The 14,489-nt window shown below is 42.9% G+C and overlaps 1 protein-coding gene across 2 annotated transcripts in view; it reads left to right on the forward strand.

Annotated features, from left to right (window-relative positions):
* Positions 1-14,489, forward strand: part of ankrd13b (ankyrin repeat domain 13B) — a 58,196-nt gene that overhangs the window by 9,777 nt on the left and 33,930 nt on the right. For both annotated transcript variants that reach the window (XM_050058945.1, XM_050058953.1), the window contains exons 2-5: positions 9,070-9,205; positions 12,227-12,351; positions 13,375-13,420; positions 13,877-14,020. In XM_050058945.1, the coding sequence (XP_049914902.1) occupies positions 9,070-9,205; positions 12,227-12,351; positions 13,375-13,420; positions 13,877-14,020 (451 nt within the window). The remainder of the gene's footprint in view (positions 1-9,069; positions 9,206-12,226; positions 12,352-13,374; positions 13,421-13,876; positions 14,021-14,489) is intronic.

A 14,489-nucleotide genomic window follows, 5' to 3' on the forward strand; every position in this document is an offset into this window, starting at 1 on the left:
CAAAAAAGATTTGCTCTCTCCATCTGTGAGTGTGCCTGCATCTTTGCAAGTGTGAGGAGAGGGAATAAGTGCTTTCTCCCTCTCTGTCGCCCTGCATGTCTCTCCTCGCGTTTTGGTGAGGTCTTTCAGCTCACTGCAACAAACAGGTGTCATCACCTTCAGTTAAACATCAGAGAAACTCTCTCTCCCTGCACTTCTGTTGCCTCTCTGACAGGTCCGTCAGCATCCCACCCGCCTGTACTTTCTATTTCTCTCTCTCTATGTCTCTCTGTCTGTCTGCTGATCTATCTGTCGAGATCGGGGATGACAGTAAAGTGAATTAAGTGCAGTGAAACTGAGAAATTACATATGCTGGAATGTAGGTCATTCTAGCATTTTCATTCGGTGATTCGGTACATTTGGCCTGTTTTCTACAGCTCAATTCCACAACGCTTTAATGCACCTGCACAAGTGGAAATGAATAGCTGTGTTAAGATGAGCGTGAGACATTGCGAGAGGTTTTGTTACTCTTCGGTGGGGTTATCATCACCATTTGTTCTGCTCACTATCATCCGTGATGCAGGTTTTGTCCCGTCCTTTTGTATCTGAAGCAGTGTCACATTGAAAACGTATCAGGGTTCCATGGCAGTGTAGCGTTTGTCAAAGTCTCCTCTGCATGTAGAATCACAGAGGCAAGAAGGGAGGCAGGGGGGAGGAAAAGTTATTTTTATACTCCTCCCTCCCGTAGCCACCCTCTGCTCCTGCGCCCCATGCACAAACATTTTTGGAAAGCTGCTGTATGTGTATATGCACAGTTTGTTGTGTGTGTGTGTGTGTGTGTGTGTGTGTGTGTGTGTGGTGTTTGTATGAAAGATTGATGTTGGCCTAAGTACCTGCCAAGCTGCATCAGGCCGGGCACACACTAAGCGAGGGAGAGAGGGGGAGAGAACGGGGGAGGGAGGGGGAGTGAGAGAAGGAGCAGATGCCACAGATAGAGATGCCTATCAATAATGCAACCTCCACTGAGCTCACTATTGAGGGAGGGCAAGATGGTGAGGAACGAATGAAACTGAGGGAGGCAAGAAGAGGGAGGGAAGGAGAGGATAATTAGAGTTTGATTATAGGACATGGATATGGGTTAAGGAGAGTGAAAAGATGAAAGAGGAAAGGAACAAAATAAAGAGCTGTGAAAAGGAATAAACTGTGAGGGTGGCGAAGATAAAAACAAAACACAGAGAAGGGACAGAGATGTAGATGTGTATGTAAAAGTGGTGAAGGTGTTAGAAAAGTTTTTTAAAAAGGGGGAGAATGCATTCAACAATGGAAAGATGGTAAAAAAAAGTGCTTCCATTAAGTCAAGTTTCGTCTTATAACAAGGAACTATGCCATAATAACGAGGACATTTCCCTCTTATTATAAACCTGATTGACACAATGCCGATGGGGAGACTTCATCCATTAAATTTATCCAAAAAAATTATAATGTCACTCCTTTTTCTGATTGAACAGAACAGACAAAATGCTTTTTAGTGTCTGCATATTAATGGAAGTCCCATCTGTATTCCTGCAAAAGCAAGAGGTTAGAATAGCTCTAAAAGGAAGTTGATTATTTTATTCAAATGGTCACACAGCCATTTCTGCAGCAACAGCAGTAACACAGCTTGTCACTTTAATTACTCCTTCTGGTAAAGATTATGGTTTACTAATTAACGCAATAGGTCAACATTTTGGGAAATACACTTATACAGTTTCTCTCTGAGAGCTAGGTAAGAAGATTGATACCACTCACAGATCGTGCTTATCAAACTCTCAGCAAAAATCTTACATTGCATCTTGAATTTGATTTTTACAAGCTAACTTTAGCTTAGAAAACCAAAAACTACACTGTGAGTGTGTGACTGTCCAGGGTCAGAAATACAGTCTAGTTTTATCTGCCTAAGATTCAATCGAACCCAAGTTTGTTTGCCCCCTCAGTGCGGTTCGTTTGGGCAGGCGTGAACACAGCAATCGCACTCAGGTGTGCACCAAAACAACCGGACGGGGACCTTCTTGAAGACGTGGTCTCGGTCCGTTTACAAACGAACTCTAGTGTGGTTCATTTGTGGTGAGAACGTGTTCCGACTTCGATCTGAGCCATGACACATTGTTTGGGTTAAACATGAGCATGTTACAGACCTGGAGGATTATTAATGTGCACCTGCTCCTGTACTGCCTTAATATGCACATTCAGCACATCCAATGCATCAAAACATTGTTTTCTAGTTGGAGCCGCGCCTCATTTTCAAACTGTATGGTTTGACTAAAATGAACAATGACAGCAATATAGTCCACGATGAGCAGCGCTAAAATCAACCTGCGTAGTTGTCCCTCCATTGTGACATTAGAAAGTGTCACATTTATCTTAAAAGTGTACCCTTCTTCAATGTTTGCTTTACTTCCTGGATTTTTTCTGCATGGAAATTCTGACCAATCAAGAGCAGCTTTGATCTGGTCCATTTGTGAATGCTGCCGTGAGAACATGAACCAACTCTAGGCAATTACACAACTTCGTAACTTAGTTTCTGATTCAGACCAAAGCAAGACAACTCTAGATAAGAAAACAGTTACTGTAATATGGTATTGTTTCCTCATTTACACTAAAAACATTGTTTTTGCAATGACGGAAGAGTTTTCCATTTTTGTCATCATTTTTTTCTTTGTGACAAGTCACTGTCAGAAAATCACAGGTGTAAATACCAAAATTAATGATGCCTCATCTCCATGTAGCTAACTCAGTCTTAGGGTCCTGGTTTTGCACATGCTGGCTCACTATCACACTGCCATAGCTCACTGGGACACTTGAGCCGTCCCTAATGTTATCACTAACACCTTCTCTACTATGGCAAGTTAAAATGTCTGCTGTGAAAAGGCCTGTGAGATAGGCTGCATTATCAAATTTAATGTGATAGACCAAGTGCCTGATTTAGTTTCTGTGTAGTGAACATTAGAAACACTTCCCTACCACCCATCTGTTATCAGTCTTTGGCACTGGCCGTAGCCATAATTTTTTTAATGATTTACATCTTTCTTTAGTCAGTTGACCCATTTTGGATTTAACTCATAAAACCATACGCAAATAAAAAAAGAAATTATCTTGCCAGAAGTGATGCTAATGTGTCACCAAAGTATGTCGTCTATAGTGATTTCATTGTTGAGTGAAGAGTGGGTGCTGAGAGACGAGAGGGGATGATGTAATGTCCCTACTGTAACCACGCAAGGCAAACAAGGCCAGTGTGTGTGTCTGTGTGTGTGTGTGAGACAGAAAGAGAGAGAGACTACATGACCCATTAGTTGTAAACAATAATTTCCTCCAGAGAGTTCCTATTTCGTTAATGGGGCTCTTCGTCAGTGTTCTTCATCGTGATTTAGTTTCAAGTTTATGTGTGTGTGTGTGTGTGTGTGTGTTTTGTTTTTCAACTGAATATTTTTTACACACCAATAAGTAATTATGTCATTGTGTCTGCAGGCCCGTGTGAAGTGGTGGGTGGACATGAGTGGACTTAAGTGGTGCTCCTGTGTGTGGCATGTATTGCTCATGTTGTGGGGACATAAATCTGTTTACACAGTCACATTGTGGGGACTACCCTTCCTTTTGGGGACAAGACACAAGTCCCTTTAACGTAAGTCATTAAATACTGGAATGAAGACTGGGTTAAGGTTTCAGTAAGATTAGGTTTAAGGTTAGGTGAGTAGAGGTCACGGTTATGGTTAGAGTAAGTCTCCAGGAAGTGATGATGACTGTGTGTGTTTGTGTGTGTGCCACTGGCATCCAGTGCTTTAAAATGCTCAATCAGTAGCTTAGCACGTCGCTGTGTGTCACCACTGCTTTCCCAAATCGTCCCTTCTTGTTGCCATAAATAAAGTTTTTACTGTTTTGAACTTTATTTAGAATTCACAGTGTAGCTCCCTGTGTGCTCTGTAAACTCTGACCACCGTCTGTCACCATTTCTCGGCTACTTTTGATGCAAATTGGACCAAATGAGCCACAGCTAATTATTGAGGCTACAGAAGCAGATGATTTTTTTTTCTGATAGTGCTTGAAGGTGTCATTACAACAGATTTAATAATAAAGGAGAGCTGGTGATGGAGAGGTTGCTATAGATCAAGACCATGATCCAGATTGGGGATGTCTGAACCTTTCGAACTCAAGTGAAAGTTGAGAAAGTCCTTGGTGTGAATATAAACGTGGCAGCTCTGCTGTCAAGACGGTCTGACTTAAGGTCATAAACATAGGAATATGGCCCTCTGTGAGACATCAACAAGCTGATACTCGATAACCTTACAGGTTTTAATTTGACTGGCTTACTTAGAGGGACTTGCAATGAACATAATGGATGTAGCAAATAATCGGTCGTGTAATTTATCACAGAGAAGCTAAGAAGACAGGTGAAATATATTCTCCTGTTGCTTTTTTTCAGTCACTCTTTTACCAAGACAGGAGCTCCATCAGGTGTATTTTAGCAGAGGGGGAAGCAGCGAAAGAGGCTACACTTCAGTAGATTGCTCCGTTGGTTCCCTGTCATCCTGTGTTATATATTTCGCACATTGTTTTCTGGCAGCATCCTGTACTCTCTCCAACCTGTCTCCCTCTACATCCTCCCTTGTAATCACCCCACTGCTATCCCTTCTTGACTTTCCCCTCCCTCTCCCTCTGTCTCCATCCACCTTGCCACATGTTTCTGTTTAGCCTCGCCCTATTAGCATCCCACCTCACTCCTCTCCGGCTCCCCTTGTGTCGTCATGCTGCATTTCAGCCGTTCTTCCTCAGTGCTCACATCCAGAGTCATTGAAATCGAGTACAGCTGTAAAATAAGCTTAAATTGATAATCACTGACATTACACGCAGCCACTTAAAGAGGGAGCAATGGATGAAAGGACAGCTGTGAGACAGTACAAGTGCCATAAAAAGACAGAAATGAAAGACGAGCCAAGTTGTTCCTTTTCTTGATTTTCGGTATTCTATCATCTGTTTCGTTTACCATCAGCTTTGTTCCAGTCTTTTTGTTTCTCTCGTCTTTTCCCTTTCATGTGCGTACAATAATATGTAAATGGTTTCTTTCCAAAATACTATTTCCATTTGGGTGGGAACTGTTTTCAAAGGCTCACTATTAATATGCACTTTTGGGTTTTTTGCATACACAGTCTTTCATGTTGTTGAAATGATGGATGCCTTACTTTAGACTTTTCTTTCCATTGACAGTTCGTCATATTTGTGCTGCCCAAGCACACGTTACATGTAGTGTCTTTTGAGACGCTGCTCGAGCTACACATGTACACACACACAGCACTGACACTGGCTGTATTTGCATGTTACACCCTGTTCGTTTTCCAGTACGCACACACGCAAACAAAGCTGACTGCTCTCTTTCTTTCCCTGTGTTGCTATGACGCTCCCTCCCTCTATTCCCCAGCCTCCACGGCTCCTGAGGGACTCCCTCATGTTGTTGTCTCCTTCAGCTCCCCCTCTCTGCCTTCCTCCTTCTTCCTCACTTCTAACTCTCTTTCTCCGTCTGTTCTCTTTCCTCACCCCTCCCCAAATCTTTGTTTGCCATAGCCATGGCTTGCAACAGCAATCTGTCGCTCTTTTCTTTTTCTCCCTTTCTCCATCTTCGCCTGTCTTACATGTTACAGTTGTTGCTGACAGGCGGTTTCTTTCAATAGAAATTTCTCCTGCCACATAATTTCTGTCTGTCTTTTTCTCTTCAGGGATGCTTTTGAAAAAGCTGTGGAGAGCAGAGAGCTGTTAACCAAAATGTGGATAGTTAGAGATTGTACAGAGATAGTGCAGCCATTAACACACTGGAACCAGAATATCATGTTCATTTTATTGAGTTATGTTTTACTAAACTAGATCTGTATTTTAACATATAAAGAGCCTGTGATTGTGCGTGAGAATGTATTGTAATGTGTATTTTTGTGTCTGTATTTGCATCCTTATGCTTATCAATGTTTGTGTGTATCCCGAGAGGTTTTATCTCATTTCCCTTGCAAATAGCAGAAACAGAAACCCCGCAGTAACTGATTGATAATGTAACTGCTGAGTCTTCCTGGCTCTGCTCACGGAGTGTGTGTTTCTTGGAGCGTAACAGTTAACCTGTGCAGGACAGTAGCTGCCAGTCATTTTTATGAGGATATTATAAACTGAGCGCAGTAAACAGTCAGGGCAGCGTGCAGGCATATTGAGTTGTTGAGTTGTTTGGTCTATTTTCAGTTGCTTAAAAATTCACCCTTAATACATTTCCTCCCCTTCCCCTGCTTTGATTTACGGATTTATGTGGATCAATAAGGACTCGGGCCTCTTCCCTGAATTCACCTGCTCAGCCATGATTCTGATACATCAGAGTATAATAAACACGCTATAAAGAACAACTCAGACCCTCACAGTGTTCTCCAAATGGTATCATACTTATTCCTGGAAAGAATTTCCCACAGCTTACTTAAGGTCTTTATTAAAGTGCTGATTCTGAGTCGCACAACACTTATCTCAGAGAGAAATCCTTAATTGGAATTCAAGCCTGCAACGGACTGACAGAACTGACCTTGGATCAGTCTTGTTCCTGAATAATGGTGGCCGTCAGCATCTGTTTAACAGGATGGCAGATCTGAGATCAGTGCAGCGCACTGCAGAGAGAGAGGCGACGTGAAAACAGTGGTGCATAGAACAGCCTGAAAGAGCCGGGAGAGGGATGAGCAGTTTCATGCAGAGCGGTACAGCCAGTGTTTGATTAAATGAAATGATTTGTGTAGAGACATGATATCATCAGGTGTACAAGCACCACTGCCGGTGTAGTAATAAACAGATTGTAACTAACGTGGGCACTGTTGCTGTTTGACACATTAACACTTGTAGGATTCTCAGTCTCCCTGATCTATAATGATGTGTCACCCTGTCATCTTTTCAACATGTCTGGACTGACAGTTCTGTGAATACATGTGAGGCACAACAAGACCTGCAATAGACTGATACCTTCCAACCTTGGCTCAATATTTATTACATTTTTCCCCTTGACATATACAAGTTAACAGTAGTAAGGTCTAATTTTAAAGAAGTATTAATATAAGTACAAGCCTCTCTGATTCAGTGCAATATTTCTTGCTAAGAGTTAAATGAGAAGATATCACTTTAATCTTCATAGGCCAACACCAAAAATTAGGCAACAGCCAGCAATTAGCTTAGCTTAGCATAAAGACTGAAACACCTAGCCTGCTGCACATGTCAAAATGTTGAAAAAATAAATCTAATTATCTGTGCAAAAATGAGTAATTGTGGTTTCACAGGGAGTTACATTATTTCACAAAAACATGCTGGCCTAAACTAGTAGCCATTAAAGCTGGGTTCAAATGGGTTTGTGTTAACCATGTTCTGGAATGAATGCCCCTTGTTGTGGTATTGACTGTTCTTGAGTTTGTGCACTCGACTTCCTATGTCGTAAACAAAAGTGCACAAGTTCCATTTAAACACAACGTAAGCTTTTGAGGTGCTAGGTGGTGGATTTTAATTACTATGGACGGAGCGACAACCTCGGGGTCTGAGAAATTGAGCCACTGTGGAAGTGCCAAAAATTGCAGTTCCTTGAATGGCCACTTGAGGCTGCATCCAAAATGAGTCAATCCCCCAGACCCCCATGTTAAAATGCCCAATTTTACAGCAGGAATAAACATGCTTACAGCCTGGTACAAAAATGGTTTTGCTCTGTAGCTAATTTCAACAATTGTGATGACTGTACAGGGTGACTCACAAAGCTGCTTGAGTGACGGGCTGTCTGTGAGACGTTTCTACAGTCTGTGAGTCAGATCCCCCCTCGCTTATCCACAGCTGAAACCTATTGTCAAAATATGTTCACTCCTGGCTCCAAATAACAAGATGGCATTGGCTGAAATGCTGAACTTGAGGCTACAAAACAAGAGTCCACAAACCAATGTGAGATGTTGCTACATCCATTATTTTATACAGTTTATGCTTTGGACAGGCTAGCTGTTGTGTCCAGTCTTTATGCTAAGCTTAGTTTATCATTTGCTAGCTCTTGCTACTCAGTGACAGACATTTTCTCAACTAACACTCCTCAAGAAAGCCAATTGTGTTTTTTCAGGGCTTAAAATTAGACATAGCCTGGCACAGCCACATTTTAATTTTATTTTTTTGGTTGAAACACGCACCAAAAACTAAACCAAAACATCAATCAAGCTGATATTCTGAGCATCTATCGTTATCCATAACCGTCTACCAAATGTCTTTTAATATGTCTGAGAGGGTTTTAAAAGCTCTCTGCAATGATTCTTTTTAATTTAGCATATCAAAGTATGATTGATGTGACAGATTAACACTAATGTAATATGGCTGACAAATGAGGTCTCGTTGACATGCCTCTAAATACAGAGCGGAGCCGAGTGCTGAAGTGAAGCCTGAAGCATTAATTATGTTTTGTTCATCAGTGTTGTTGTCAGACAGTTACATAATGTTTAGAAGAAAAATAATATTTATCTTTGGTCACAAAGAGGCTATAAGTTATATATTTCACTCAAGGGTGTGGCAGATTGAGAACTGTGCTCCCTATTTACTTTACCTTACTTTAAGCCTTGTCTGAATGAACGTTTTTGAGGAATAACAGACAGAGGACGGCTAAAAAAAAAAAAGCTCTGGCTGGGGAGCAGATAGTCATACCTGTTAGTTAATGTTAGTCTGTGTTGGTCTGCTATTCCCAATCCATCCAAAAAGGTAGGATATGGGAGTGTACTTCCCAGCCATGCTGGAGTGGTGACAGATCAATTAGCACCTGCAAATGTCTCTCTTTCCATCTCCCTCTCGTCATCTTCACACTTGTATCTATTGTCTTTTTCTGTTTCTCCCTCCGCCCCTCCATCTGAGATAGAAGAGAAGTACAATGATACACAATTAACCCCAATTTCCTCTCCTCCTACTTCATTTCTTTCTGTCCGCTCCCCTTTCTTTATGCACACTCCCCTCCCTTCCACTCTCCCCTCTCTTTTTTCCTCTCCCTTCTTCCTCCATTTTTTCTTTTCTTCCTCCTCCTCCTCCTTTTCTTCCATCCAGGCTGATTTAGAGTCTCTGGACCCTCGTGGTCGAACTCCTCTACACCTGGCTGTCACACTGGGCCACCTGGACTGTGCCAGGGTCCTGCTGCAGCACGGAGCTGACGTTAGCAAAGAGAACCGCAATGGATGGACCGGTGAGTGTGTGTGTGTATGGGGAGAAGTGTAAATCTGATAGCGTGTGCAATGCGCAGTATATGTAATGCATTATCAGGTGGTGTGCTGGGAGTTGGAGTGTGTCCCGTTTCATGTAATAATATATCAGAGTCAAAGTAATTATGACACTGGTATAATTACTGCAAACAATGACACAATGGTTAAGACAATCAGCAGTGGGGCATCCACAAGCTCACCTGGTAGAGCAGGCACCCTATGCACAAAGGCTGTGTCCTTGACGCAGCAGCCACGGGCTCAATTCCAACCCACGGCCCTTCATTGCATGTCACCCCCCCTTCTCTCTCCCTTGTTCGTGTTATGGCTGTCCTATCAAATAAAGGCGAAAGGCCCCAGAAAATATCTTTAAAAAAAGACAATTAGTTACAAACTCCACCAGTGTATAAAACTTATAACTACATTTCCCATGAACCCGTTTGCCTCCAAAAGAAGATAAAAATATTGCAAATAAACATGAAAGCGAGCCGTAATTGCACAAGTAATGTGCCACACAGAAACATAACAGTTTTCACACAGTATGGCCCTAGAACATTTATTGTACACTACCATTTTTAATATTCTTATCATTTAATTTAATTTATATACTTTATTAATCCCCCTGAGGGGAAATTCAATTTTTTTCACTCTGTTATCTATTACACACAGGTCCGAAATACACACATGCACAAACAGGACCTATACATGCACTAAGTGGAGAGATGTCAGAGTGAGGTGGCTGCCCATGAACAGACGCCTGGAGCGGTTGGGGGGCTCGGTGCCTTGCTCAAGGGCACCTCAGCAGTGCCCAGGAGGTGAACTGGCACCTCTCCAGCCACCAGTCCACGCTCCACTTGAACAGGCAAACCCTTCGGTTCCCAACCAAAGTCCTTATGGACTGAGCTACTGCAGCGTTGCATGCGTTTAGTCGTGTGTGTGAACCTGTGTTTGTGTGTGTGTGTCTGCCCGCAGCTAATCTTGCATACTACTGGACTGATCAGCCAAAGTATTTTTGTGCACATTTATGACTGTATGCTCAAGGACCTTTGATGGTTGCAGTGATTCACAATTCTTCAAAAACCTGTTTTATTGACTGTTTTATACCGTCATCGACTGCTGACTCCTCACTCCTCTCAATCGGCTGGCAGGGGCTGCAAGTTGTCTAGAAATCTCAGCTAAAAAACAACAAGCCTTACCGTCTGTTGCAGGCCACATTCTGGCCTTCGTCGTGGCTCAAAACTGTCATCCATAAAAAAGTTTGGTCTCGTTTTAACCCAAAGCATCTGCAGATTAATTCCACTAAAGTTAGGCAGAATACCAGATGAATAAATCCCTGTTTTTATTATCTTTGCCACCATCTTGCCTGTAAGGGAGCCAGGAGGTAAATTACGAGAGGTTCATCTTTGTTTGGGAGGTGAGAGGGAGGTAGGGAGTCGTTTAATTGGACATTATGGCCCAATCCCATTTCTCATTTTCGCCCCTACCCCTACCCCTCTTTTTCGAGTGCCCCTTGCCCCTTGCAACAAAGTTACAAGGGGTAGGGGTTGAAATATTCCCCTATGAAGTGGGACAACCCTTCATACCCGGAAACATCATCATTAGTCGTCAGTGACATCATAAAAAGACGCGACGAGTATGTTGCCGGGGAAACCTCACAACTAGCGATTTTTGTTTTGTTTTGTTTGTTAGAACAAATACATTGAAACGACATTCCCGATGGTCTCCATATAGCCTGTCTACTCTGATTATACCTAATAATTTCACCTGCATATCGTCTCCCATTCATTCTGGACACACAGTCTGCCCTGCACTCAACATGCCCCCACACACACCTGGCAGACATCTGCACTCTGGGAGCACTTTTCTAGTTGATGTAAAAAATGCTACTTGTAGCACCTACATCAAAAAAGCTCTTCAAGTGGTGTCAGTCTAATCATGACGACCCTCTGGAAGAGAAGAAGAGGCTGCTTGGCTCGTTCTGTCATGTGTTTTGATTACTGTTTTAAATGATATGTTCCTCTTATAAAGATGTTCATGCATGTGTGCAGACCAGAAGAGTTTAACATGCCATGCATGGTCAGTCATCTGCAGTAACCAAGTGAAAAACTTGATAACAAATGGTCTGAAAATGTTGTGGCTGTGGCCCCCTTGGTCACAATTAGAGGACAAAGATAATATATAATGTATGATTGTATTGCAAAATGGTGCAATGTTTCCTACTGGCTCTATTTATTTTACATTGGCACTGATGAGTTTCACACAGTTTTGTCCTCTTGATTGTTTAAGAAAATGCAAACCACTTATGATGCTTTTCTTCGCCACCGCTTTCGCCGAACAAGTGGCCTCTGCCAGACACCTCTTATCTGCTGGCACTGTGCAAATGTAGTGTGGAGGTCTGGCAATGGAAGACTAATGGAGCATGAAATCAATTCATTTTTTTACCTTGAAATTATATTGGCTGATTTAACACCCTTTATTGTGAGTCATATATCTTCAACCTCATCCTCAGGTTTGTTTTCGCTGTCACCGTCTCTCCACTCGTGTGACACTGCATGTAACATAAGGCTGATTTGCCCTGATGGTGATGGGTTAAGTGCTACAAAGTGAAACCTTTGTCATGATTGTTCCTGGGAGTGTGTGGTTGCAGAGTATCATTAAGTAATCCTCTTCTGTTTCCCCTAATCTGATTAGGGCGTCTTGTCAGTAAGTGAGATAGCACATACAGTAGATTGTCTCGGCTGTGTGTGTTAGGCTTTACTCACATGTTTGCTGTTAAAGGAAGAGAGAGGAAATTGTTATATAATTGTTCAAGTGTAGAACAGCCTGTAAGTGGCGGTCTGATGAATGATGGGCGAGCCGCAGTAATTGGTCGTACCAGCTTTTCCTCTGGCCTACTTCAGTTTCGGCAATTCTAGCTGCCCCCCCTTTAAATTGCTCACTTACATAAATTTTAGATGAGGCCTGAGTGATTGGCTCTGTTTTACTCTCCGTCTCGCTCTCTCTTTCAGTTCTTCAGGAGGCGGTGAGTACAAGAGATCCGGAGTTGGTGCGTCTCGTGCTTCGTTACCGTGACTACCAGAGGACTGCCAAGAGACTGGCGGGCATCCCCGTCCTGCTGGAGCGACTGCGCCAAGTGGGATTTCACACAAACACACAAACACACACACACATACTTTAACACACATGGAAAAAGATACTCCCATGACTACACACACCTGCATAGACACAAACAAGCGTGTATGTTGACGCACAGACATTACATACATGAAACAACAACTACAAAGGCACATTGGGGGGTTTGTGAGCAGAGATGAATTCATTTGAAATGTAGATGAATCTATTTGATATTTACATCTTTGTTTTAGGGTAAAATATTCTTGGTTTTGTTTGAAGGTATAAATAACTTTGTTTACCACACAACAAGGGACATACACTAAAATGATATGTCTCCATGTTGCAAAGCCCCCTGTGGGTAATTGAGTCATCACTTCCCCCTGAAGGGGTGAGGAGGGCTGTACTTAAAGGCACAATAGCAGCGATGGACAAGGTGAGACTGGAGAGCCTGAAGGTGAATGGTAATAATCCTGACAGGAAAGCATTGAGGTGCAGCAGATCGCGCTGCAGCAGTAGATCTGCAGAGAACAGTGGCAGAGATGCAGGGGACTGCCTTCACACAGTCTGTCTTCCTGTGTATCTGCTCCAGCTGGCTCCCCGATACACACACATAGTCACACACACACACGCACAGCCTCTCACTCAAGCACATGGTAGACACAACACCCTCACACTTTGACAATGAGTACTCAAGCACACGCACTTGCAAACATCGCGCACCGTTCTTCATCTGCTCCCATCCACATCACTCTCCCCTCCGTCTCTCCATCCATCACTTCTATTATTAACCCACACACACACATACACAACCACTTCTCCGTGCCAGCCCCCCATCTTTGGAACAGACAATGAAGCAGCATCACTGCAATTCTTTTTCCTCCGCGTTGCTATTCCCCTCTCTCCCTCTCTGTCTATCCATCTTTAAATTCATCACTCTATCTCCCCAATTCTCTCTCCCTCTCTCTATTTTCCTCCTTATCAATGCCCATAGCTTTCTCATTTGTCTGGTACCTCCTCTCTCTCTCTGCCTCTTTCTGTCCAGGCCCAGGACTTCTATGTGGAGATGAAATGGGAGTTTACCAGCTGGGGTGAGTCCAGTCTTTGTTTCATTACAGTCAGTAAAGCAGTCCAGTACCGACCAGTCAGAACTAATCATGTTATCATCTCCCTCTGGGGTGGAAGAGGCCTGTTTCTTCCTGTTATACTGGGCACTGATGCTCACACACTTCCTGCACATCAGAATGTCTGTGTGGCTTTGGTTGCAGAGTTAAACAGCTAATGCTTCTTATCTCAAATGCTTCACAAACCCACAAGTGGATGTAATTTCAGCATTAGTATCTATAATGGATTTATTTGTATTTTTTTTGTTCATAATTTGTTGTTAAATACAAGTACTGAAATTTGCCCGTTAACAAAGATTTATTAGCGTGCTGAGCCCCAGAACCAACATGAAACACCAGAGAGAGATCTGCTGTATTAAGTTCTGCACATATCCGTTACATATGGCACAGTTTGATTCAAAGCATGTCTGTGTTTGTCCCTAGTGCCCCTGGTGTCACGTATCTGCCCCAGCGACACCTACAGAGTTTGGAAAAGTGGTCAGTGTCTCCGCGTTGACACCACCCTGATGGGCTTTGAGCAGATGACCTGGCAGAGAGGAAAACGGAGCTTCATTTTCAGGGGACAAGGTCAGAGGTCAAGCTGACTGAACTGTGTACTGGAATAATTGTGTGTGAATGTGTGAGAGAGGGTGTGCTGTGTTAGGTTATATTTATTTTCAAAGCTTTACTGGTCTTTAAGTATTTAATAAATTTGTTCATTCATTTTTTCCGTAACTGCTTATCCTGTTAGGGGTCGTGGGGGGCTGGATCCTATCCCAGCTGTCATTGGGTGAGAGGCAGGGTACACCCTAGACAGGTTGCCAGACTACCGCAGCGCTGACACATAGAGACAGACAACCATTCACACTCACATTCACACCTACGGGCAATTTAGAGTCGCCAATTAACCAAGCCTGCATGTCTTTGGACTGTGAGAGGAAGCACGCAGACACAGGGAGAACATGCAAACTCTGTTGTGTCATGTCTTGTATTTCATACAGTACAAAAAATAATATCAACTGAACTGTGAGAGCAAATGCAGACTATTTTGAAGGGA

The sequence above is a fragment of the Epinephelus moara genome, chromosome 2, assembly GCF_006386435.1.
Source record: "Epinephelus moara isolate mb chromosome 2, YSFRI_EMoa_1.0, whole genome shotgun sequence".
Lineage (NCBI taxonomy): Eukaryota > Metazoa > Chordata > Actinopteri > Perciformes > Serranidae > Epinephelus > Epinephelus moara.